Source organism: Gallus gallus, chromosome 3 (genome assembly GCF_016699485.2).
Source record: "Gallus gallus isolate bGalGal1 chromosome 3, bGalGal1.mat.broiler.GRCg7b, whole genome shotgun sequence".
Lineage (NCBI taxonomy): Eukaryota > Metazoa > Chordata > Aves > Galliformes > Phasianidae > Gallus > Gallus gallus.
In genome coordinates this window covers 35447638-35470912 of record NC_052534.1, presented here as the reverse complement: position 1 = coordinate 35470912, position 23275 = coordinate 35447638, and the positions used below count along the sequence as shown (strand labels likewise).

The window sequence follows — 23275 nt, the reverse complement described above, 5'->3', positions numbered from 1 at the left end:
ACTTCCTGCTGCTTCATTTCCCCTCTCTCTCCTTGTCAACCTACTAAATGTATATGTGGATTTTTTTCTTACACTGGCCACTCTACACACCGCAATCAACTCTCAACCTCCTTCTGAACAGTGTCAATTATGAAACTTAGTAATAAAAATGTTGTTCTTGAACAGAAATTGGGAAGATTTTTATAAGTGCAGCATGCAGACTCTTCATTGCTGGCAAAAATGTATAGCCAACAGTGATGACTATGCTGAAAAACAGTGCAAAACATTTTACCAAAATACAGACTTTTACATAAAACATGAGCTCTTTGTTAAAGTAGCTGCATCCTGAGAGTCTCCTATTAGCTTACCATAAGTATGCCTAGCAGTAAATAATTAATTTCATTATCTGACATGGCAGTGCTTTTACCTGCTGTATATTCACTGGCTACTGCAACTCAGTCCTCTCATGTTTTTAGGAACAGCCAAAAACTGTGAACAAATAGATTCTCAGTGATAGAGTGAGATATCTCAACAGACAGAGCACTCATCACTGTCCCTACCTCTCTGTAGTGATTTTGCTCATTCTCTACAGCTGGAAGCAGTTATTTTATTTATTTATTTATTTATTTTGCTGCAGAGCACATTAAACACACTCAGAAACCACTGAGGGGGGAAAGAACAGTCATAGTTTTAGGGGCTATTAAACCTGGAGATGTGGTAGGAAGCAGGTTGTTCTTGTGATCTTTCCCTCAGAATGATCTCTGGAAATGAGAAGATTAAGGATAGTGGTATAGCACTTGTACTGAAATGCTGTGTGTCAGTGAAAACCATTGTCTCACTTACTATGAAGTGGGAATTCAGAACTAGAACAGTAGAGGCCAAAGTATCTTGTCTTGTCTGCTGAATTATTGATGAAAACCAGTAAGACAAAACTGTCCCACTACCTTTACTAGAACTACTCCTGTTGTGGGTCTGGTTAAACTAGACTACTTAAGTGAGTCGGGTGAGCAAGATTTTACACTCCAAGCTTGAATGCATAAGAACAATCTCAGTTCTACTGTTGATCAATGGGGCTAGGATAAGGAGTACATTCCCACTATAACACTCTATGCTATCCCTTGTAAACAACACAAAACTTTCATTTTCAAATCAGTGGAAAGAATTTTCTTTGTCCTTTTTCTCTTTAAAAGTAATTTTGTTTTTGGTAGCTAATACTTAAAGAGTGATGTACATACTTACGCATGGTAGGAAAGTACTGCAATTACAATAAACAGGTTCATTTCTTGAGTTTCCATTCTTGGGCATGGTAAAATTTCACTCCATTCACAATCTCTTCCAAAACAAATGTAGCTGTTTAGATGCAAGCATATAAACAATTCCTTGCTGAAATGTGCCCATACTAAATTGATTCTGTTATAAATATATTGTTTTTTCTTCACAGTGTCTGCTATGATGTTATGTTTTGGTTCTAGGAGAAAAAAACAGTGTTGATAACAAGCCGATGTTTATAGTTGCTGCTCAGTGGTTTTGTACAGAGCCAAGGCCATTCTCAGCAATGGGCCCATGGTGAGCTGGGTTGGAGCACAATTAAGACAGCTGACTTAAACTGACTAAAGGGATATTCCATACATATGATATCATACAGAAGGAGTTCTGAAGGGGTGGGAGTTCTCTCTCCCACTACTTGGGGGCTAGCTGGGCATTGGTTGGGAGTGGTGAGCAATTCATTGTGCATCACTTGCTATAGACATGTATATGTATTATATATAAATATTTGTCCTAATTATTATCCTTTTCTCCATATTAGTAAATAGTTTTATCTCAACCTACAAGTTCTACTCTGTGGCTTTTTTTCAATTCTTTCCCCCATCTGACAGGGAAGGGGATGGAGTGAGCAGACATCTGTGCAAAGTTGCTCAACACTACTTAGCTGCCACAATAAACATCGGTGTGTTATCAAAATTGTTTTTTCTCCTAGAACCAAAACATAGCATCATACTAGATACTCCGAGGAAAACAATTCCATCCCAGCTGAAACTAAGACAGAGAATAAAAAGAGTAAGATGTGTTTATTGATTTGTGTATTTTGTGATTTTGCTAATTTACGGGAATCTTAATATTATCAGTCTCCAGCCTTGCCTCTTCAGGTCTGCTGAATGGCAAACTTGCTGTGTAATTTCCCAGAGGGGAGTCATAGATGTCTTTTGCCTGTCTGGAACCAAGCATGTCATTTGTATCAATGCCTGTGTAGTTTACCATCTGGGTTTCTCTGACATATTTTAAAATCAGATGACATTGCTTTAAGGATTTGTTTATAATGCAGTCATTTGTCTTCCTGAAAAATTACAGCAGCTGAGATGGAAGTACATGGTTTAATTTATGTCAAACCATTGCTAATCAGGACTGTTACTAAAAGGTACTGTATATCAACAATATTAAATTTAATCTAGAAAATTAGAAAAAGACATTTGGGAAATCTGCTCCAGACACCCTGCACAGAAGTTGTTTGGCTACACCTGTATCAGATACATTTTTCTTATACTGCTTGGAAAGTTAAAGTTAATCCTGTCCTTTATGCTTTGCTTTTGTAATAGTAATTTATCTTTGCTTGTTTGTTTATTTACTCCTCCCAGATATCACATTCTCCTCATATTGTACAAACCTTCAAGAACATTTAATGTTCTTCTTTGGATTTTCATGCAGCTTACCCAGCTTTCTGGGATTTTCAATGCAAATTACCTTTTCTCTTGGATAGTCTGCAAGTAAGAACTGCAAAATTAGCATAGAGAAGAGCAGGCTCAGGGAGCTTCTCATCAAAGAAGAGCAAGGCTCTTTTCATTGGTGGCCAGTGACAGGCAGTGATCAAAAACCAAAACATAGGAAAAATGATCTACACTTTAGGAAGCACTTCTTTACTCTGGGGGTGGCTGAGGTCTGACACAAGATGCCCAGAGAGGTAGTACACTTTTGCCATTGGAGACCTTCAAAAGCCACCTGGACATGGTCCAGTGCAACCTGATCTGTGTAGCCCTGCTTGAGCCTGTAGAGCAGATGGATCTGGAGGTCTCTGCCAACCCTAGCCATGCTGTGATTCTGTGAAAAAGTAAAAGGATTTAGAACTAATTTTAAATGTGTTGGGTTTTTTGTTTTGTTTTGTTTTGGTTTTTTTTTTGCTTTAACCTGTATTTTCCTTCTCTAGCACCTTAATTTGTATGACATATAACATACTACATGCATGCTTACAACTAGTGCTCAGTTGGACTGTTTGAGGAAAATCTCTGTTCTAGTTATGTTGGTATCTTTCCAAAATGCCATTTCTCAGTTTGTATGAGAATGCATGAATTGTCTTCATAATTGAATTGCCTTCATATATTCTAAGCATATGTGAAGGAAATGATCCAGTAGATTTTCTGGTTTTGGGCAAATGTTTGATTATTAAAGCATTAAATAATCTGTATTTACTGCAGAAGAAAAAAGATCAAGATCCATATTCAACCTGTGTTAATTACTTCAAAATTTTCTAACCAAAAACTGAGATCTAAAGATTAAGCTACAGTAAAACCAAATTTGCAGATCTGTAGTTTTCTAGTTCCTTTGTTTTTCGATTGGTCAAGGAAGAAATATTGGATCTTAAAATGTAAATGAGGCGTTTACATGAAGATTACTTCAATACTACATCTAAGATGAGAGCTGTGTCATTATTCTAAGATCAGCTGAACATCAGCAGGATGAACATGATTGTTGTTTTGAGCTCACCCAACCTAGGAGTTCATGGGTACAAAACTCTGTCTTAAACCTCAAACTTATTGCTTCTGACCCACACACCATCTAAATGTCCATTTAAACTGTTTTCTAGAAGTGTTGAGAGTCATTTCATATTTGCACTAGGAGTCAAGTAGTTCTATTGTCAGCATATTGGGCAGAGTACAGACAGTTATACTGGTCTTTTACAAAATCTGTCATTTTATAGCACCCAGTAAATAGCCTGCAGACCCATTAATTTACAACCAAACTTGCTGTTTATTACCCAGTTTAATTTTTTTTTCCAATATTTCTCAATGACTGGGAAAAAGAAAGTAGCCTTACGTATTACCAGGATAGTGGTACTATTTAAGGAAGAGATTTGAAATGTATATAAATTCAAACTTCACCAAATTACTGCCTCAGTAAGGCGGTAGTATCGGCTGCTGCATCACACTGCGTTAATATGCTTAGAGCCTAATCCTCCTCGCCTTTGCCTCAAAGGTAATCCCATTGACATCAGTTTGTTCTTAAGTCTTCTAATAACTACAGGCAGTTGTAGTACTTTGCAGGATCACATTCAGAGATCACAGGATGCAAAACTGAACTCCACAGGTAACTTACTCTATTGAATAATATGGCAAGTAGAACTGTAGTTTGACTTCTGCTTCATGCCTGGTGATTTTTCTTTGAGGGTTCAGACTTTTGGTATAAATTTGTGACCTATAACATGAAACCTGCAATGATACACTGAAGTAGGTAAGCTGTGTAACAAATACAATCCCCAAAGAAGAAGAATCCCTGCACCATCACACAATACAACATCCACATGCAAAAGGGATATCTGTGGGTCAGTGCTAATTCTGCTAGTACTAGAACTGAGCCAACAAGTATTTTTCATTTATGTAAGTCAGCACTGCTGACAGTTTCACTGTTAATGTAGCTTAGGTTTTCCTGTATGGTGGAAACAATGTGAAGAAGGAAAAAAGTAATTTTCAAAAGCAATTGAAGATCCTTCTTCCTGCGCTCTGCCTCCACTCTGATTTTGTTTTCTCAAAAATAGCCTGTGTGTGATTTGACACAGTCAAAAAGAATTTTACCATAAAGAGTATGTTTTCATAGGGCTTCAGTGATACCCAACATTTACCAGGATTGGGAAGTTCTTTAGTAAATAAATAGAACAGCTTTAACAAGATGTTCCTCAGGCAACTTCCCCAGTCATCTCCTACTTTCAAAATAAGAACACCTTTTCTTTCTTATCTTTCCTCATGAATTCATGCACAGTCATATGCGCTGATGCAGATGCGCAGCAATGATATTACATCACATAGCCATGCTGGTGAAGCCTTGTGTTAAAGTTACTCATATGAAACAGTGGTTTATGTAATCTCCCCAGCTCATGCCCCCAGACTGGAAAAAGAAGAAAGGTTGAACAGAAGGAAGAGATTTATTAATGATCAGGTTTTTGCTGTCACTTCAAGTGACTACGTATTCTTAACGTGGTATTGATATAAATGGCTGAAAATGAGCAAGGAACAGTACAAGAGGTTCTTACTTGTATTCACTTGTGCTGTAAAATCATTTTCTCTGTGATTTACTGCTGTGATAAAATGTCAAGCTTATGTTTTCACTGTTGACCAATTTTGCTTGAAAAAAAAACATGATACTGTTAAAATAGTGTATCTTCAGTTTTATTCCAATTTTTAATAGATCTGGATGGTGTTTCCAGAAAAGTCTCTATTCAAGGACTTAGTCTTTTCACCTGACTAGAATATTTCCACTGACAGTTATTTCTGATGAATATTCTGTTCCTAGAGCTGTTACACCTCCTAACTGTGATTGTGCCAGAAATCAGCTTTGAGATTTACCTTCACTAACCTCTTATTTGTATTTCTGCTTATTTACTTTTTTTCTAGCTGAACAAACAGCTTCATCATTTTCTGTATTTAACGGAATTTTCTTTTTCAAACATTCTCACTGCCTATTTCTCCATAAGGCTCTTTTTGTGTGGTTCAGCAATTGCATGTCTGAGTAAATTTCTGAAATACAGTCAGAAATCTATTAGAGAAATGTCACAGAATGGCCTGGGTTGAAAAGGACCTCAAAGATCATCTAGTTTCAATCCTGCCATGGGCAGGGTTGCCAACCACTAGACCAGGCTGCCCAGAGCCACATCCAGCCTGGCCTTATATGCATCCAGGGCTGGGGCATCCACAACCTCTCTGGGCAGAAATGTGATGGTCATGGTTCTGAATCAGTACAGTTTCCTGTACTTTTCCTTTTTTGCTTTCCCGAAAACAAACAGAACATTCACATTTTCTTTCAACTTAAAATCCTGAAACACTTCTATATGAATCTGTTTTAAAGTGTAAGGTGATTTTTTTTGTTGTTCCTGAATAGAAATATTTAAGCTTATACATAAGCAGACAGATATAAGACTGCAGAAATCCCTAATATATATAAAAAAGAAAAATAATTATGTAGTCCCAAGTTTGCAAGGAAATATTTCTCTGAGTGGAATTCTGCTTTCAAGTATCCTTCTAATAAAGAAGGATTTAACCCAAACAGGTTAAATCAGAAGGTGCCAAATCTGAACTATAAACTGGGTTTGGAAGGACAGTCCAGCCAAGATTGGCAATATGCTCCCTAGTCTTCAAACTCATTTTGAGTTTGACAGACGTCACGTTCATGTTTCTTTCTGGGAGTTCCTCTATGTTCTATGTTGGTGTTAGACGAGATGAGCTAAAAGCCATTATTTCTCCGGTCAATATTGCAAAACTTACCCTTTTTATGCCTTTTATTCTCAGTAAAATCAGGATGAAGATGTCTTGGGTATTTGTCTTGCTTATTTTTGGATGTAACACACTTAACAATGTGACTTTCATTGGATGCTATATTATTTTTTTCGTACAGATGAAAAGTAGTTGAAAATCCAGTAATGACACTATACTAAATTTTCCCCCCACCACCACTCTCTCTAGATTTTTATAGTGTGGGATCTACAGACCCTTTCAATGCTGCAGGTCTTCCAGGATCAAGAGAGTCCTAGAGGGATTGAGACCCTTGCCATGGTATTTGACAATGCTTGTGGCACACTTATCACAGGTATGTTACTGTAACTAATGTGTGAGAACATCCCCCCCTCCATGTCGATCACTTCAAAAGTAATGTCTCCTATTCATTACCATGGAAACTACAACAGCAACAAAGAGTAAAATGATTTTGATAGCGCAAATTCTCAGCTACAGAACACAGTTTTTCAACATAATGACCACCATTAGCTGTGCATTTTTGCCAGCAATGACCAAGAAATAGACTGGATGCCCACTCTCATAAAAATCTGCACTAGTAGCACAGGTGACCGTATGTTTCATAGCTGGTAGGACAGCATCATTACTAGGAAAATGTTGCCCATGCAGTCCGTCTTTCATCAACCCAAACAGGTTAAATCAGAAGGTGCCAAATCTGAACTATAAACTGGGTTTGGAAGGACAGTCCAGCCAAGATTGGCAATATGCTCCCTAGTCTTCAAACTGGTATGCAGCCTGGTGTAGTTATGTTTCAAGAGAAAGGCTGTCTTCTTCTCTGGCCTGACTCAGGAAATTTGAGCCTTCAGCTTAATAACTGTTGCACTATAGCGATCTGATTTTATGGCTTCTCTGGATTTGAGGAAATGTAGATGGATCACTCATTTCCTATCCTAAAAGACAGTGCACATCCCTTTGCCCAGTTGGGGCTGCATCTTAGACTTTTTCTTTAATGGGGAATTCACACTGCTACTCTATGGACTGCTGTCTGTACTCTGGCTTGTAGTGGTAAAACCAAATCTCATCACTGGTAATAATTCAATAAAAGAAACTGTCACCTTCAACGTCATATTGGTTCAATAGGTCCTGATGAACTTGCATATGGCGTTCTTTCTGTTCCTATGTAAGCATCTGTGGGACCCACATGTTGCAAGCTTTGCAATATTCTAGCATTGCCACAATCATTTCCAATGCATTGAAGTTGATATTCATCTCCATACAAAGTTCCCTGGTTGTAATCCAACAATTCACACAGATGAGCTGATTTGAGACACTCTTCATTTTGTGGTGTGGCAGCTGTGCATGGCCATCTGGAACATGGCTTCTCTTTCATATCACTGAAACTCACTGCCCACAGCTTCACTGTGCTCTCATCCACTGTTTGGATTCCATAAATGTTGAATGAAGGAATAATGTGTATGAGTTGTACAGAATATGAGAGGTGAGGGTATTTGCACATTAAGACCACTTTAAAGTGAGTCCCACTATATGTTTTGCTAATTTCAATATGGAAATATGTATGAAAATATGCAGCATGGGAATTAACAGCAGGAAACAGTAAATGATCAAGGCTTCTGTGAAGGCAAGGCAAACCTTTCTGAGAAAGAATAAGCTACATGTTCTACTCTGTAGCCTTGTCCTTTGTTAAAAGCTACTCAGCTGCTGATATTCCTGGACTCTGCCTTTCTCTGGCACCCTCCTTCAATTTGGAGATGCCAGAAGACCCACTGGATCAGGAATTAAAAATTGTGGGAACTCATCCCAGTGTTTCTTGGCTCCGCTTCTTAACTTCATAGCAAGGAGCGCTGAATCTTTGGGGGCCTAGAGATTCACAGGTGTCACTAAGTATTTTAGCCCTCTGTATCTAAGGAGGAGAACCTGGAAACCAGCATGCTTTGTCTGTCCCAAAGACATGGTCACTGGAATCCTGGATTCCTTAGCTTTGAACCTGTCCTCAGGCTAGAGAAGCCTGAGGCTTATCAGAGAAATAAGGTCATTGTTTTGTATCTGGAGACATCTTGTTTCTGTATTTGTACCGAGAACAAGGTCAAAAGCTTGTCAAATCTGAGAAGGTGAACGTGGAATCTTTTGTTTTCAATGACCTGTCAGCTTCTGTTGCATATTTGTGTTAATAGGCCTAGACTAGAGTCCACAAATCAGAATACTATTCAGACTAGTTTTTAAATATGCTTAATCACTAAAAGATATGGAAAGAATCTTGTGTTAAAATTTCACTCTGTGAGATTTTCAAGGCGTAGTACCATAGTGGTTTAACACGGCTAAGTCCTCATGAAAATGAGATAGCTTTGTCCTTCTAAACAGTGATTGGAGACGTGCCTAAATATATGTAAAAATCTAGTCCTGGACTCTGTTAATGGTGCCATTAAAAGATTAAGTGAATGTCCCCATGTTCCTGAACTGGACAAAAGACTTGAGGCTGTATGTGGGTATGTTAATTCTTATGGCTACGTACCTGATTTTATGGAGGAGATTTTCAGTTATTCGTTCATTAACATCCATAAATTACAGCTCACCTTCATGCTTCATTTGAATACTGCCACGGCTTTCCTTCTGTGTCTTTTTCCAAACTGCTGTCCTGTGTGCCTGGGCTCGTGCCAAGAATTATGCAATTACATCCTTTGCTGCATATTCACTGCTGACGACTTCTGGTGTTAGAATGTAGCTATACTGGAACTGAAATAGGAGTCTGGATTGCAAGCCTGCCTTGTAAAAGCCTTCTTTCTTTTGTCTTCCCCATCTGCTTTTCTCTCTTTGCAATCCTTCTGATCAGAGAGCACCAGAAGGTGAAACTCCATTCAGACCTGCAGTGCTGTACAAAGGAAGGTACAGGAGAAATCTCACTGCCTGCAGATAAAATTGTCTTATGTCTAAGGAAGTGGCCTGAGGCAGGAAGGTACTTAGCTATTGTTTAACTTGGTTTTCTCTTTCCTAGAACAGATAGTCTCAAAAAACAGACAAGACTCCTTATGCTCTTCAGAAAATCTCAAAAGAACACTACTTCTTATATGAACCTTTCTGTAAAATATGCTCTCTCTTGTCTCACTACATGCAGGTTCAACTGTCATTGATATTTATCCTCTAACACACATGATACAAGATACAAAACAGGTCCCAAAGACACATGAGAAAAGCATAAATGTTCTGGCTTATAACAGGGCTTTTCATCAAATCCTCACTGTCTGCTCTGAGTCAATACTGAAGGTGAGTGTAAGTTGTCCTTTAAGCTGAAAAAGTATCAGATTTTTTTTATTACAAATAAGTTATTGGGCAATTAGTTAAGCAATTAGTGTTTATTATTTAAAGTGTTGGCTTTGCAGCTATTTTTGTGCTCAAATTCTTCAGGGAAGTGGTAGCCATGATGAGTCAGATATATTAGATTGAACAGCGTTAATTTTATTAGAAAGCTACTTCTCTGATTTGTACTGCAAGCACCAGACAAATTGAGCAAGGCTTCAGAAGCACCAATTCTAGTTTTGCTTTTATTTCCTTTGGCCATATTTTGGTACACTTCACCTGTTCGGGAATGGAAAGTACAGCAGTAGTAGTGAAAGTCCATTGTCTATTTAGTAGCTGCAAAGGGAAACTTTGAATGCCATGTCAAATATGTATTCAAACAATAATTTTTGCAAGCCTCATAATTGCATGCTATTCTCGCATTCAGAAGACGTCTCATGAACATCTCTTGAAGTACAGTAAACGCTTGAGTCCCAGACAGCTTAGTGGGATATAAAAGCGTACTTCAAATGCTCTATGGGTTGGTAAAAAACATGATTAAATTCACTTTGTAAAAACAGGACCATGTAAAAGATGCTGCTCTGGAATAAAAAGATTTTTTAACTAAAATTGTCTCTCAGATATAAAGATTCTTTAACTAAAATTGAAAGTTTTTCTGGTGCATTCGGCGTGACCAAACCACAGAACCTGATTTTTTATCCTCCTGCTATTCCTTTTTTTCTGAATCTGTTTCTGTTTGACTAGCAGATCTGGAGCCAATTTACTGACCTTCTGCAGATCCTTTTATCTTTCAATTTCTTAGAACATGTTGTTCTGAGCCTTTAGGATTTCAGTCATACAGTGAGAGAGAAGTGTTAAATATAACAACCGGTTAACAAGAAAAATAAAGTGATGAAGATGTCTCTCAGCTGTTACTTTTTGTCACCGCTTTGTGCTGAAACACTTTTTTAAATATTAAATACGTGTATTAATTTTACCATTTGCATTTGAACCACTAAAAGTAGTCACTAGACAAATATCAGAAAACCCATAGACAAATATAATGAATCATTACAGGTGTGATTGTTGTGTGATCACTGTTGTTGTGTGATCACACTGTTGTGTGATACTGGTTGTCAGAAGTGCTGAGGACCTACAGTTTTCATTAATTACTAATGAAGTTCAGTGGCAAGATCTGTAGAGTGAAGTAGCTTCCCTTATTGAGCCTGCTGGTGATGCATACCATTTCTTTGGCAGAAGGCTTGTTTTGGTAAATTGTCTATATTGTACTTTGAATAAGATCTTATTTCTTACTGTAAACCTCCAGCTTCTTTAGATCATGATGGCTACAAAAACATTACATTAGATGCTGAAAGATAGTTTTCAGCATCTACTGCTGAAGAACGTCAGATCCAGACAGTGCTTAAGACATGAGTGTCTGCTTCACAAATCCAGTTGAATCTGGAGAAGTTGCAGTAGGATCTCAGTAAAAGAACATGGTAGTGTGCTATTGAGTCTGCTGAAATAACAGAGAATTTATTTCTTGGGAAGTTTAAATATGCTCTAGGAAGTGTGCATCTTTATACAATTACACTAGAAAAAAAAGTATGTGAGGAATTTTAGAGGATGTACTACAAACAATTAACTTTCTTTCCTTTTTCCTTTTCCTTTTCCTTTTTCTTCTCCTTTTCTTTTTTTCTTTTTTTCTTTAAGGTCTGGGATCTAGAAACAGGATATCAAATATACCAGATTGAAGATGCACATGGGCTGAACACTGAAGTGACCTGTGCAGCAATTGAAATAAATGGTTTTTATCTTGCTACTGGGGCTTGTGATGGTAAACCAACTAAATAATTACCATCTTTTTATGATGTTTATGTAAAATGACATATAAGCAATCAGAAATCTTTGTCTTGAGCCACTTTGTCTTAGTGATAGAATGAATTTTGGCATTCATCCAACATGGGAGGAGGTATTCTCACAAAGAACTGTGGGGCTTTTTTTGTCCTGGTTAGGTTTTCTTTGACATGTGATTCATAGGAAGGTGATTTTTGACTGCTGGGGCTCTGTTACTTTGCTTGCCTATTACTCTGTGAAGGACTGCCTGCAAAGCTCTTGGTCTGAAAAGATGTCTCCTCATCTCTGGACCTAGATCTCTATAGCACTGTGAGTAAGTGGCTCCAGATGGAGAATGGTAGTTTTTTTCAAATTTTATAATGTCTCAGCTCAATTTTGTAATGAATACCAGAATATATACCTCTTATGTGTTTTCTGACTTTTTCCCATGTTATTTACGGTGCATCAGTTATACAGAACATGACAGGATCATTCCCATACTTGGTGCTACACCAAATTCTGCAACTTTAATAATTTTTTTATCTGTAAACATTGAAGAATAATTCTTCTCACATTCAAATGTTTGAGTATACATCTGAATTATTAAAATATATGAAATATATGAAAGCTGCCTCACATAAAAAGAAAATACCCTTTTTCCATGCAGAATACTGAATGATGTTTAGAATTTTATACTTTGCAACAGAGATTTGACCATATGACCGTAGGTGAATTCTATCAAGTCCTACAAAACTGGAGTCATAAATAATAGCAGCCTGTCACGGTTTTCCCTGGCTTCCTTGACAAGGCAAGATGTTATGATGTGGAATACTGATGAAGAGCCATGAAACCATGATGCTGCTTCACTTAAGATAATACTCTAGCTGCTTCTCCCCGCTAGTCCTGTGAGACAAGTCCAGCAACTGTGTTGCTCTGCTCCTTGCTGTATATCAGCACCTGAAGTCTTCTTCCTGACTGCACACCATTCTGTTTGCTCTCTGATGACACTAATCCAGAAACAGTAGTGAACTAGGCAGTGGCTTTTTATCCTGGGATGCAGCCTAAAATGGGCATGGAAGTGATTAAATAATAGTGGGGTTTATGGTGAAGGTGGTTTTGGTATATTTTTTCTCCCTAAGCTTGCTTTATCAATGAACATAGACACAGTTAGAGCTTCTTGAAGACAATTGACTTAGCTCTGCACCTTCAATTGGATTTTCTTGTTTCTTCTCCTTTCCATGTCCTAATTCAAGTTCCTGAGTTTGAAGCACAAACAATTGTTGAAAGTTCATTCCCTTTTATGTATGTTTCTTATTCCTCTCTAGGAACAGTGAAAATTTGGGATTTTGGCAGTGGACAGGAAGTTAAAGCCTTGCCTTTGACCCAGGACAGCAAAGATGAGCATTGCCTGCTGAAGTTAGTCTATCTGAAGGCTAATAAGAGTCAACATGTTCTTCTTGTTTTGGAACAGAGTGGGAAGATGAAAATCATTCAGGTTTTTTAATATATGTATATTTGTGTATATCTATATGAATGTATTCTAATTATTATTATTTCATTCATTAGCTACTAATTTTCAAGGTAAAATAAGACTTTCTCATTAATCAGTAGATAAAATTATAGAAATTATCAAGAAGTAATCCTCTTTCTGTAAGTCATCAAGTTTGCTTTCTTTCTTTTTAAGTTCATTAGTCCATTGCTGTTCTCAGCATTCTGATCATTTCTTTTCACGTACTCACTATAATAGAAAACAAATATTTTCTGTTTGTGATTGAGGCCTTTTGATTCAATTTCCTAATAGATTGTCACACTCATCAAGCTAATCTGAGGACCAGATCTTTTTTACTTGTGTATACAGATGTTACTGATTAATGTAAATGGGAATACTCAAATAAGTGAAGTCATCCACTGTTGTTGAATCTGATTCTGCATCTGAAAACTGTTTAATTTCTCTTCATCTTCATAAGTTATCATTTGAGGCTGAGATTTGACTCTCTGATGCAAAGGGATTACAATGACCCGAATCATTGACAGGAAGTTTGCAGAGCAACACTGAGGTTTTATCATGTGCAGGAATTGTCTAACTCTCAATCCTGTTAACCATTAGTTTTTAAACAAGAGAATCGAGATTTTACGTTTTGCAGCCTTGGATATTTGATACACATTGTTTAGCTAGCTTATATGGCACAACAAAAAGTTGGGGCTTACATGCATGGGTAGAAACCAGGAGCCTCACAGTGAGCAGAATTGGAACAGACTGAGTTACAGCTATGTGCAGAACACCTTGGAGCCATTTACTCATCATGGCTTGTATAGACAAATGCTACCCTCCCAGTGCATCTAATGTGTATCAGCTGGCAGTTCACAAAGGTACCACGTTACTCCTAAAGATAATGTTTGTGTTAGGAAGCAGCTGCCTAGTGCCCTGATTGCATTCCTTAGTGCTGATGCAACAAGAAGTTCGTGTAAGTTCACTCTGGCTTTCACAACCAGCGCTCACTTACAAAGCTCCAGGTCTAGCTGTTATAATGATACCCTTTGTGCTTTATTTACTACTGTCTGTACCATTAACAATTGTAGGGTTTAACTGCTTTCCTACACAAATGGAAACTCAGTAATATTTCCATGTTTTACTACTGTGATGTAAGACACATCTTACATCATATAATTGATGATATACATCATATCTTGATGATATAGAATCATCAAATGGCTTGGGATGGAAGGGCCCATAACTGTTATTTAGTTCCCATCACTCTGCAGTGGGCAGCGCTGCCATTCATCAGATTAGGCTGTCCAGGGTTCCATCTAGTCTGGCCTTGAACACCTGTAGGGTTGGGGCATCCACAGCTTCTCTGGGCAATCTGTTCCAGTGCCTGACCACTCTCCAAGTAAAACATTTCCACTTAATATCTAGGTCTCCCCTCCTTTAGTTTAAAGCCATTCCCCCTTGTCCTCTCATTATCAGAGTGTGTATGTCCCTCCTGTTCGTAAGCTCCCTTCAAGTGCTGGAAGAGCTCATGAGGTCTCCTTGGAGCCTTCTCCTCTCCAAGCTGAACAAGCTCAGCCTTTCTTCATAGGAGAGGTACTTCAACACCCTGATCATCCTTGTGACCCTTCTCTGGACCAACTCTGAAGGAGGGACACAAGGATGATATATGCATAAGCATTAGCATGCACAGTAATGTCTTTCAGGTGTGAAAGAACTATTATGCATTTGGAAGGTTAGTTCAACTGCACAGGAAGAGCATAGAACATACACAAGTGAGAGAGGAAGCTGCTAAAATGAACTGATTCTTATCTGAATGATATATCTTCTCTTTTTGAAGAGAAGCAGCTATTAGGCAATGCTGTTCTCAGACTTGTTTGGGCCTTTTGCCTAGGACAACAATCAAGGGCAGCCAACACTCTTCAACTGTTAAAACAGAGATTCAGGTCCCTTCCAAGTTTGGTCGTTCAGTCCACTCTTCCAGAAAGTCCCTGGGCTCACAGTGCCAAGGGAAGCATAGGTTTAGCCAAGCCTGTGTTAGTCACAAGGAAGTTATTTCTAAAACTTTCAGTACATACAGATGCTTTAAGTTAAAAGCTTTAAAGCATTACTACTGTTATCATGGGTGGTATTATTACACTTATTTAAAGTGTACCTAGTTCACTAGCAGCTGACACTGGTTAGAACTGTTAATGTAAATCCCACTTACGGATTTAGCCCCACTGCATTGCTCAGAGCACTGTTCTTTAATACTACCTGGAGCCTTGTGCCATGTTCTCATGAAGCAGTTGTACATTTTTGCTCCCTCACAATTGCCTTTCTGTCTTCTTGTGATCCCTCGACAGTGGAACACTCCAGCATCATTATCTAGGGTCCTATGTAGCGTTTATTGTCCCAGTTCAGCAGCTGAGCCCTGAGACTCAGATACAGCCATCCCCTTCCAGCCATGCAGACACCACTGAGTACTTACTAATAAGAAACTTCCATGACTCAGGATTCAGTTTCAGAAGCCTAAAAAGCCTCAGGCCTACACATTTATGTCATGAAACTTCAAATCCAGTATGTGCAAGGGAACAAGGGTTTGTAGGGAGAAGTATTAAGTTATATTATGCAGATGATATATTAGAGCAAAAAATACACAAACTCCCATGTTGGTAAGCGATATATTACTTCTGATTCTTCTGTTACTAAAAAGCTGTTTTATCTGAAATACTACTGCACATCAATTACTCTGCGGTGTTAGTACTTTAATTACTGAATCATTCATGCAATAGTCGTGCCCCTTGACTAACAGGTTGGTGAAGAGTTGAATCTCTTCTCTGTCTGTGTGATTCTAAGTAATTAATATTATTGTATATAGTTGCAGAACTACTTTTTCTATATAAGTGTTTCAGTAATAATGAGAAATACAGGTTATTATTATGAGAGTTTAAAGAGGCTCTAAACATGATAGCAACATAAACGTTAGTAGCACTCCAAAAACTGTTTATTCTTTAGAAGAGTCTACCATACTCTCTCACAGTTTTCACTCCTTCCCCGTATTTTTCTTTTCTTTTCTTGTCTGATACAATTAATATTGTAGGACTTAGTAAAATCTTAATCATTGCTCTGTTCTGGAGCTTGAGAAAACTGTGAGAACACAAGAAAACCTAAGAAGCTGATTTTAGTACCATTTTCAAAACAGAATCTTTAAGGTTAAAAAAGAAAGTGGATACTGAAGGGAATTTGAAATAGTTGGAAAAACTGCCAAGGTAATTTGCAGGTGCTCTAGGCATAATGGGGAGGGATTGATAACTCAAAGCAATGTCTTAAGTATGGCTTGTTCTTCTCACAGAACTGAGATAACCGTCACCTGTGCTAATATGCTAGTTATGAACTGGAGACTCTCCATGTTAATAAAATAAGCAGCTGTAACTCAAGTTTCTTAACTTAGTTTATATGGGAAATTAAACTGCATATGCCAGATAAAGTTTGAAATGGATTTTCTAATTAGGCACAGAAAACAAGCTTTTGATGCACCCTTGCTGATCATTTTCTTATGAATAACAAAATATTTTCATCCCTCTTTCATTAATTTAATTATTTTAACAGGGTAATGAAATTCAAAGATATCTAAAGGTCACATGGGTACTTCCTGAGGCAGTGTTGTTTCTACAAAGAAATGCAGTTGAATTTCTGTCACTGAATCCAGGCACTTCACAAAAACATGAATTTTTTCCAGATATCCAGCCACCATCTGAAACCAGTTCTCTAAGCAGTGATGCAGAGGTGAGAAACACTTTAAAGTTCCACATCGTTTACAGCAGATTAGAAAGTAAAAGGTTTACTGTGCCCTTGAGGATCTCATGGTTTAACAACAGGACAAGAACCAACTAAGTATTCCAAACTTTCCAGTACACTGAAGATCTAAATAAATCATGTAAGCGAGCTATTGTTTCTGAGATAGATCTGCTTAATAACTCATTGCACTGTTGTTGCCATGGTTAAGGAACTCTGAATATACCCTTCATACTCCTGTACAGAAAAAGAAGTTGAAGTCCTTGTATTAGGAATCTTCTAGAAATCAAATTTCCTTCAGTGCTATAGATAGCCTGACCTTCAGTAATAGTGGCACATGAAAGTCAAGCTGAGTGTTAAAGTGATATTTATTCCCATGTTTAACAAGCCCTGCAGCTGCAAACACATCTCTGATTCCTCCTACTTGTTCCCCTTGCTGCATACATTGGTGTACAGGCACTTCAGAGAGGCATCCGATTGTGATGATTTCCCTAGTAAGGTGTGAAAGCTTTTTCCACAGTGCTGTCCTGTGGAAAGATCGTTATGTATGTTCATGTACTTAGAGTAGGCTCATTCATTCCTTTTTGGTTGCTATGAGGTCTCTCATATCTATATCACCACATATCTTGTTTGCCAACCTGGTCCACAACCTCTTCACTTTATTTTTGATCATCCTTTCCCTCCCCTGTTAGTCCTAATTTAAACCTCTCTTCAATAGGTTTGTCAGCCTGTTGGCAAATATGTTTATGCTCCAGTTTATCAGGTGCATCCTGCTTCTTCTTCAAACCTCAAAGATAGTCCCCTGGTCATTAAAATGAATCTTTGTTGATATAAGCTGCACATCCAGTTTTACATACAGGCCCACAGTATCTGTCCACTGCAACTCAATTCCTTCTCTCTCAAGTAAGGTAAATGAGAAAACTACCTGCACTGCTATGCCCTTGACTGTCACACCCAGAGCTATGCAGTCAATTTTGACACAGCTCACCTCTCTCCTGGCAGGATCATTTGTATCCACTGGGATATGCAGGGTGTACTAAGTAGTCTGAAGGCCAGGCAAACCCCAGCAACCTCTTCATAATATTCCAAATCTAAGCTCCCACCAAGCAGAAAACCTCCCTGGATAGCTAGGACAGGTTGATTGGTAGATGGAGGCCTTCATCCTCTGCATAAGGGGAGTTTACCATTACTATCACTCCCTGCTTCCTTCTGGTGCTTGTGTCTAGCTCAAATACAGTCGTATTAGAATAGCATTGAATATGCAGTTGTTGTATACACTGTTGATTTACACATCATATTAAGTTAGCAGTTAAATGAGGTCATTCTGTAGTGTCCACATTGTTCCGACTAAAATTATTTTTTAATGTTCTTTGTAGGGATTTGTACCTTCTGTGGAAATGAAGTGCTTTGATGTTTTAAAAGTAGAAGGACATAGCTTGATAACTACAGGAAGTGAAAATGGTGCAATAATTTTGTGGGATTTCGAATCTGCCTCTGTCAGATACATGTAAGTCTTGCTTTTATGGAGGAATTTTCTTCTCTAGTATTTCATATGAACCTTCCAAACAGCATATTGGAAATTCTGAGATACTCAACTGTAAAGGATGATCATCAAGCAGGAGTTAAAATTACTTTGCTAGCTAGTCCCCATGTTGAAGTTAGCAGAATAAATTAAAAGAGTCACTTTGGAAGGAATGAAGTAATCAAGAATAGTGTTTTCACATGTCAGCACTGCCACTGAAGGAAACTTACTGAGCAAGTCACTGTCATTGGTTAGTGCCTGCTGTGGAGCTGTAGAATTCCCTTATTTTTGAAGTTTTGTGTTTGGGAGGATACCTGGAAATAAGGCTATTTCAGCTAATAATCACGAGTGTATTATATCCTTGCTGACTGATGTGATTGTAGTTCTGCTCTTTATTTTAACTTATTTCTTCATATTTCTTTTGGAAAGAAAGGCACATAAAAAAAAAAAAAAAGTTGTCATTCTCTTGCTTTGACATAAGCGATTTTTGAGATGGTTTTTCACTTTCATGTGAAAATTTCTGGCAGTGTAGGAATGGGCAGGCAGACTTGGTGTAAGCTCTCATACGTCCCTTTGAAAAGACTGCATAGTTTCTTTTTATCTTATGGTGTTTCTGGAGTGCGCATGTTGAAGTAAATAGGCTGTTGAATCATCCCACTGTTCTTGTTTGGTTGGACTGACAATTAGTCAAAATATTTTGCTCACTAGCAAGGAGATGACTTTCACAGGTGTGTACCTGAGTTCCAGCCATTCATTGAAAACGGAAATAGAAATGTCCAATGGACCGTGTTTCTGTTCTTGAGATTGGAATTTAATTATATTTTGATGTACTTTCAGAATGGAAATGCAGCTGTCCTTCGGTAAAAAGTTTCTTTAGGCTTGCTTCTGGGGAATGATACGGCATTACCAAACTAATCATTAAAAATGGGGCAGACAACAAGTCTGTCACAAACCATTGAGCTGAGATTGAGGAATTAAGCAGGGATTTTGATGATCTTGAAAATGAAAAAGGTAGAACAGTGGAAAGGTATTCCATTCAAAAAGCTAAAGATGATGGGCAGATCTCTCTGCTTGCTTGAAAAGGGGAAAGGTGTCAACAGAGAAAACTGTTATTCAATAAATAGCAAGAAAAGAGACACAGCAAGTGAAATTTAAATAACTATTTTTATTTTAGATAAAAGAAATTCATTTGCAGAGGATTGTTAAAGAACTGTTTTGGCTACAGCTATAATTTTTTAATTTCAATTTTCTGTATTATCCTCTGGTCTTTTTTTTAACCTTTTACTGTTCTAATAACTACCTATTTCCAATTCAGTATTTTTCCCCTTGGCCTATATTGGTGGTATTGCCTCTCTTTGCTCTTTCCGGTTTCAAATATCTTCTTGGTCTTACTTTCAAGTCTGATTAAAATACTCTCCTTTTGAAATATCTATCCTTACTTTTAGACATTTTACAGAAAGTTTGTTTGTTTGTTTGCCAACTCACTAGGGAGTAGCAGCATTTTGTTGAGAGCCCTTTGTGATTCAGATGACTGGCTGCCCAGATAAGATGCCATTCCAAGTATTTTTGAGTGTCACTAATCAATTTTGCCTAGTTCTAGCAAATACTTTAAATAGATCAGTAGTATTAATTTAAAAAATCTTTGTTAATTAGTGCAAGTTTTTTTGGAAGTTGAACAGAGGGGAAGAAAGTATGTTTTGAATTAGCATGACCTGAAAACTTGTTTCATTTTCGTCACCTCAAAGAGTACAAAAATTGATCAGAGGAAAATGCTCTCTTCAACTGAAATGCCTAGCTCAGGTATTTGTGACAAAGAGGAAATAAAAACCTTGTTTCACAAAGCTGCAACATTGAAAATCCTCTTCTCTCAATAAACTCCTGGTTGAGGTACTCCTCAGTACTTAGGAGATACGGGCTCACTTCCTATTTCTGTCTGGATGGTTTTAAGCACACAGCTCTCACAAGAGTTCTTTAACTATTATGCTACAAGATATTCTGCTGCACATAAAGCAAAGGGGGATCTTTTTTTCTTTTCTTTCTTTTTTTTGGGAGGGGGGGGGGTGGGGGAGGGTGGGGGGAGGTAAGGGGGAGAGGGGAGCAATTCCAGTTTGCAAGGCAAGAATGATCCATGAACCCAGGTCTAGTCAATTATTTATTCACAGCAGAAACAGGAAAGGTGGAAACCCTGCCTTTACTCCATCAGAATGTATACTAATCAGGTACCTCTCTGGGAGGTAGAAGATGCAGTGTCATTAGTGGCAGTTTTTCAATGGTTACTTTGAGGTCAAAATTCTCTATACCTACAAAACTAGAGGTCATATTTACAAGGAGAAATCTGAAGTGATTTTGGATGTTTGGGAGTAAAACTCTTTCAGTGAAAGTAACAAAATGGAAGGACAGGATATTTCCAAAAATTGTTGCATGGAGTGAGTTGCTACTTCAGAAAGGTGAACAACTAAACATGTCTGGTTAGACTGAGTGGTGTGGTACAGCCAGTCTTCTGTGTTGGAGATGGAATGTATGCCTTCTTAGGACCATAAAGACTCAAGATTTAGCTATCCACTCCAACAGTTTCACATCATCTGTAATGTGTAGAATTGGCACATTTGTGAAAAAGTGAGCTGAGTTTTACTTGCACCACAGAAAATAATAAAAACTGCAATTCTAGGTTTGTCTCTTTGTTTTTGCTTCCCCATATACAAAGGGTAAGTCATTGCTTTGTAAGGAAAGTGTTTTGCCCAGAATTCACACATATGACTGGCTTGAATGCCAGGAACAAGGTATTTTTCTAATAGTAATGTAACTGGTTAATTTTGACACAAATTACTTCAGTTTTCTCTAAAATTATCTCAAGAAAATACTTGGCTGAATGAAATTACATTATTCCATTTGTCTCCTCATTTTTCTTGCACAGGCATATTATTTACCTACTTTTTACTGTCATTAATCCATCACAATTATTTAACTAATTATGAAAACTGTCTAAAACCTTAGATGACGTACTTTTTCGGAAATGAAATGTTTAAACTTTTAGATTGTGAATAAAGTCTACAAGGTTTTCTGAAAACAATACACAACATATCTGATATAGTCAGTACAAACATCATTATTTTTCAGGTATAAAATTAATGAGAACAGCCAGGCTTCAGTTCCTCAAGCATCAGGAGTCAATGCTGTGTTATTCCTTGTGCATAGTGCTTCCTCTTCCAGGTAACTGTGACTTCCACCATGACAATGGTTATCATTTGGAATTCTACTGTAATCTTTAACCAAGAAACCATATTTAAAATGAAAATTTTGTATTTAATCAAGTTCAAATGGTTAATTCGGTTTCCTATCCTTAAACTTCTGTTATATTTATCAATCCAGGCCTTTCAGGCCCTTTTCAGTGGTGCCCAGTGCCAAGACAAGGGGCCGTGGGCGCATACTGGAAGGCAAGAAGTTCCATCTAAACATCAAGAAGTACTTCTGTGTTGTACATGTGATGAAGTTCTGGCACAGGGTGGCCAGAAGGTTATGGAGTCTCTTTGACCTTTCTTGATTCAGAAACAGACATGAAAAACTACATCCAACTTTTTTTTTCCTTCCACACAATCCTATTTCTGAGCATTATTTTAACAAACTGAAAATCATTTTGTATAATTTGCTGAGAACTCTTTGCAAAGAAAAACAGTGTAAAATGAAAACTCACTGGCATGCAGTGAATTTTCCCTCTTCACTTTTGGAGGATGAATATCATTGTTAATTTTGACTTACTATGGATTTCACTTGCTCAGAAGTATTGATAGGAGAGTTTGCCTGCATAATAATGTAAATCTTACCAAGTTACTTGCATAGATTTCTAAAACACCAACAATTCTTAGTCTAATCAGTCCAATCATTTCAGGAAATATTTTATTGTGCTTTATTACACTGGATCATGTTGATTTCCAGATAGCAAACAGAATCTTCAAAGCTGTCAGTGATCTTTTCAACCATCTTTGTCCAGTTATTCTTTTTTTCATACAGGAAAATTAGCACTCTAACCTCTACTGCTGTTGTGAGTAGTGATATTGATAGTGATATCGATGATGTCCCAGAGCACAAGAACAGGTATTTCAACCAAAATAAGGTAGGTATAGCAGTTTCAGGGCTTCAGTAGAATCAAAAACAAATTTCTTTTCAGGTATTAAAATCTTGTGGCTTACTAAAATCTCTCCATAAAGCCATGCACAGAACTTAGGATGAAGAATTATAGAAAAAAAAGAACTTTCAACTTGCAGTGGGAATTAGGTGGGGAATTAAGAACACATTCTATTAGGCAGCTAGATCTCTGCTACATGGAATATCTGACTACCAAAGTGTGTGTCAGATGCTCGTCACTAGCAATTCTGACTTTCAAACAGGAGCATGAAGAACTAGAATGGGAAGAAAAAAACAGACAAATTATAAAGTACTTGAATAAAAAGAGGATTGGATCTATGTTGAAACCGCATTTACTTGGATACAATTTCAAGGGCATTTTTGAATGACTGATAGGATAATGTTTTCAAATTGACCATCAAGCAGCCTGTATTTCAGTCTGCACATTTCTGCATTGTGAGTTTTGTGATTCTTTTAGTCCTTTTATGCCAGAAGAATACGACCTATCTGCAGAGCAATAAGTAGCAATTAGGTGAAGGGAGGAAAATCCTGCTCGTTCTCAATTTTTTACCAGTATTTTGCTTCAGTAGAGCACTTTCATAGATTCCTACGTAGACACAAGCCTAATTAAAATACACAGTATTCTATGCTATGTAGTTATTTGAATAACAAAATGGTCAGCCATTTGCAGTTCTCAAAAAGATCCTCAAAAGCACAAAATATCAATTCTTACATATTGATAGGATAGGGTTGAAAAGGCTTTCTTCT

The 23275-nt window shown here is 37.6% G+C and overlaps 1 protein-coding gene across 9 annotated transcripts in view; it reads left to right on the top strand.

Moving 5' to 3' along the window:
* WDR64 (WD repeat domain 64) overlaps window positions 1-23275 on the top strand; it is a 62186-nt gene that overhangs the window by 26065 nt on the left and 12846 nt on the right. For 8 of the 9 annotated variants that reach the window (XR_005858337.2, XM_040697702.2, XM_040697703.2 and 5 more), the window contains 8 exons: window positions 6702-6825; window positions 9601-9749; window positions 11475-11598; window positions 12923-13092; window positions 16678-16854; window positions 18240-18370; window positions 21503-21595; window positions 22394-22496. Coding sequence is in view for 8 of the 9 variants with exons in the window: in XM_040697702.2 (XP_040553636.1) it covers window positions 6702-6825; window positions 9601-9749; window positions 11475-11598; window positions 12923-13092; window positions 16678-16854; window positions 18240-18370; window positions 21503-21595; window positions 22394-22496 (1071 nt within the window). In the remaining variant the exon portion in view is untranslated. The remainder of the gene's footprint in view (window positions 1-6701; window positions 6826-9600; window positions 9750-11474; window positions 11599-12922; window positions 13093-16677; window positions 16855-18239; window positions 18371-21502; window positions 21596-22393; window positions 22497-23275) is intronic. The other variant, XM_040697699.2, reaches the window with a different exon arrangement.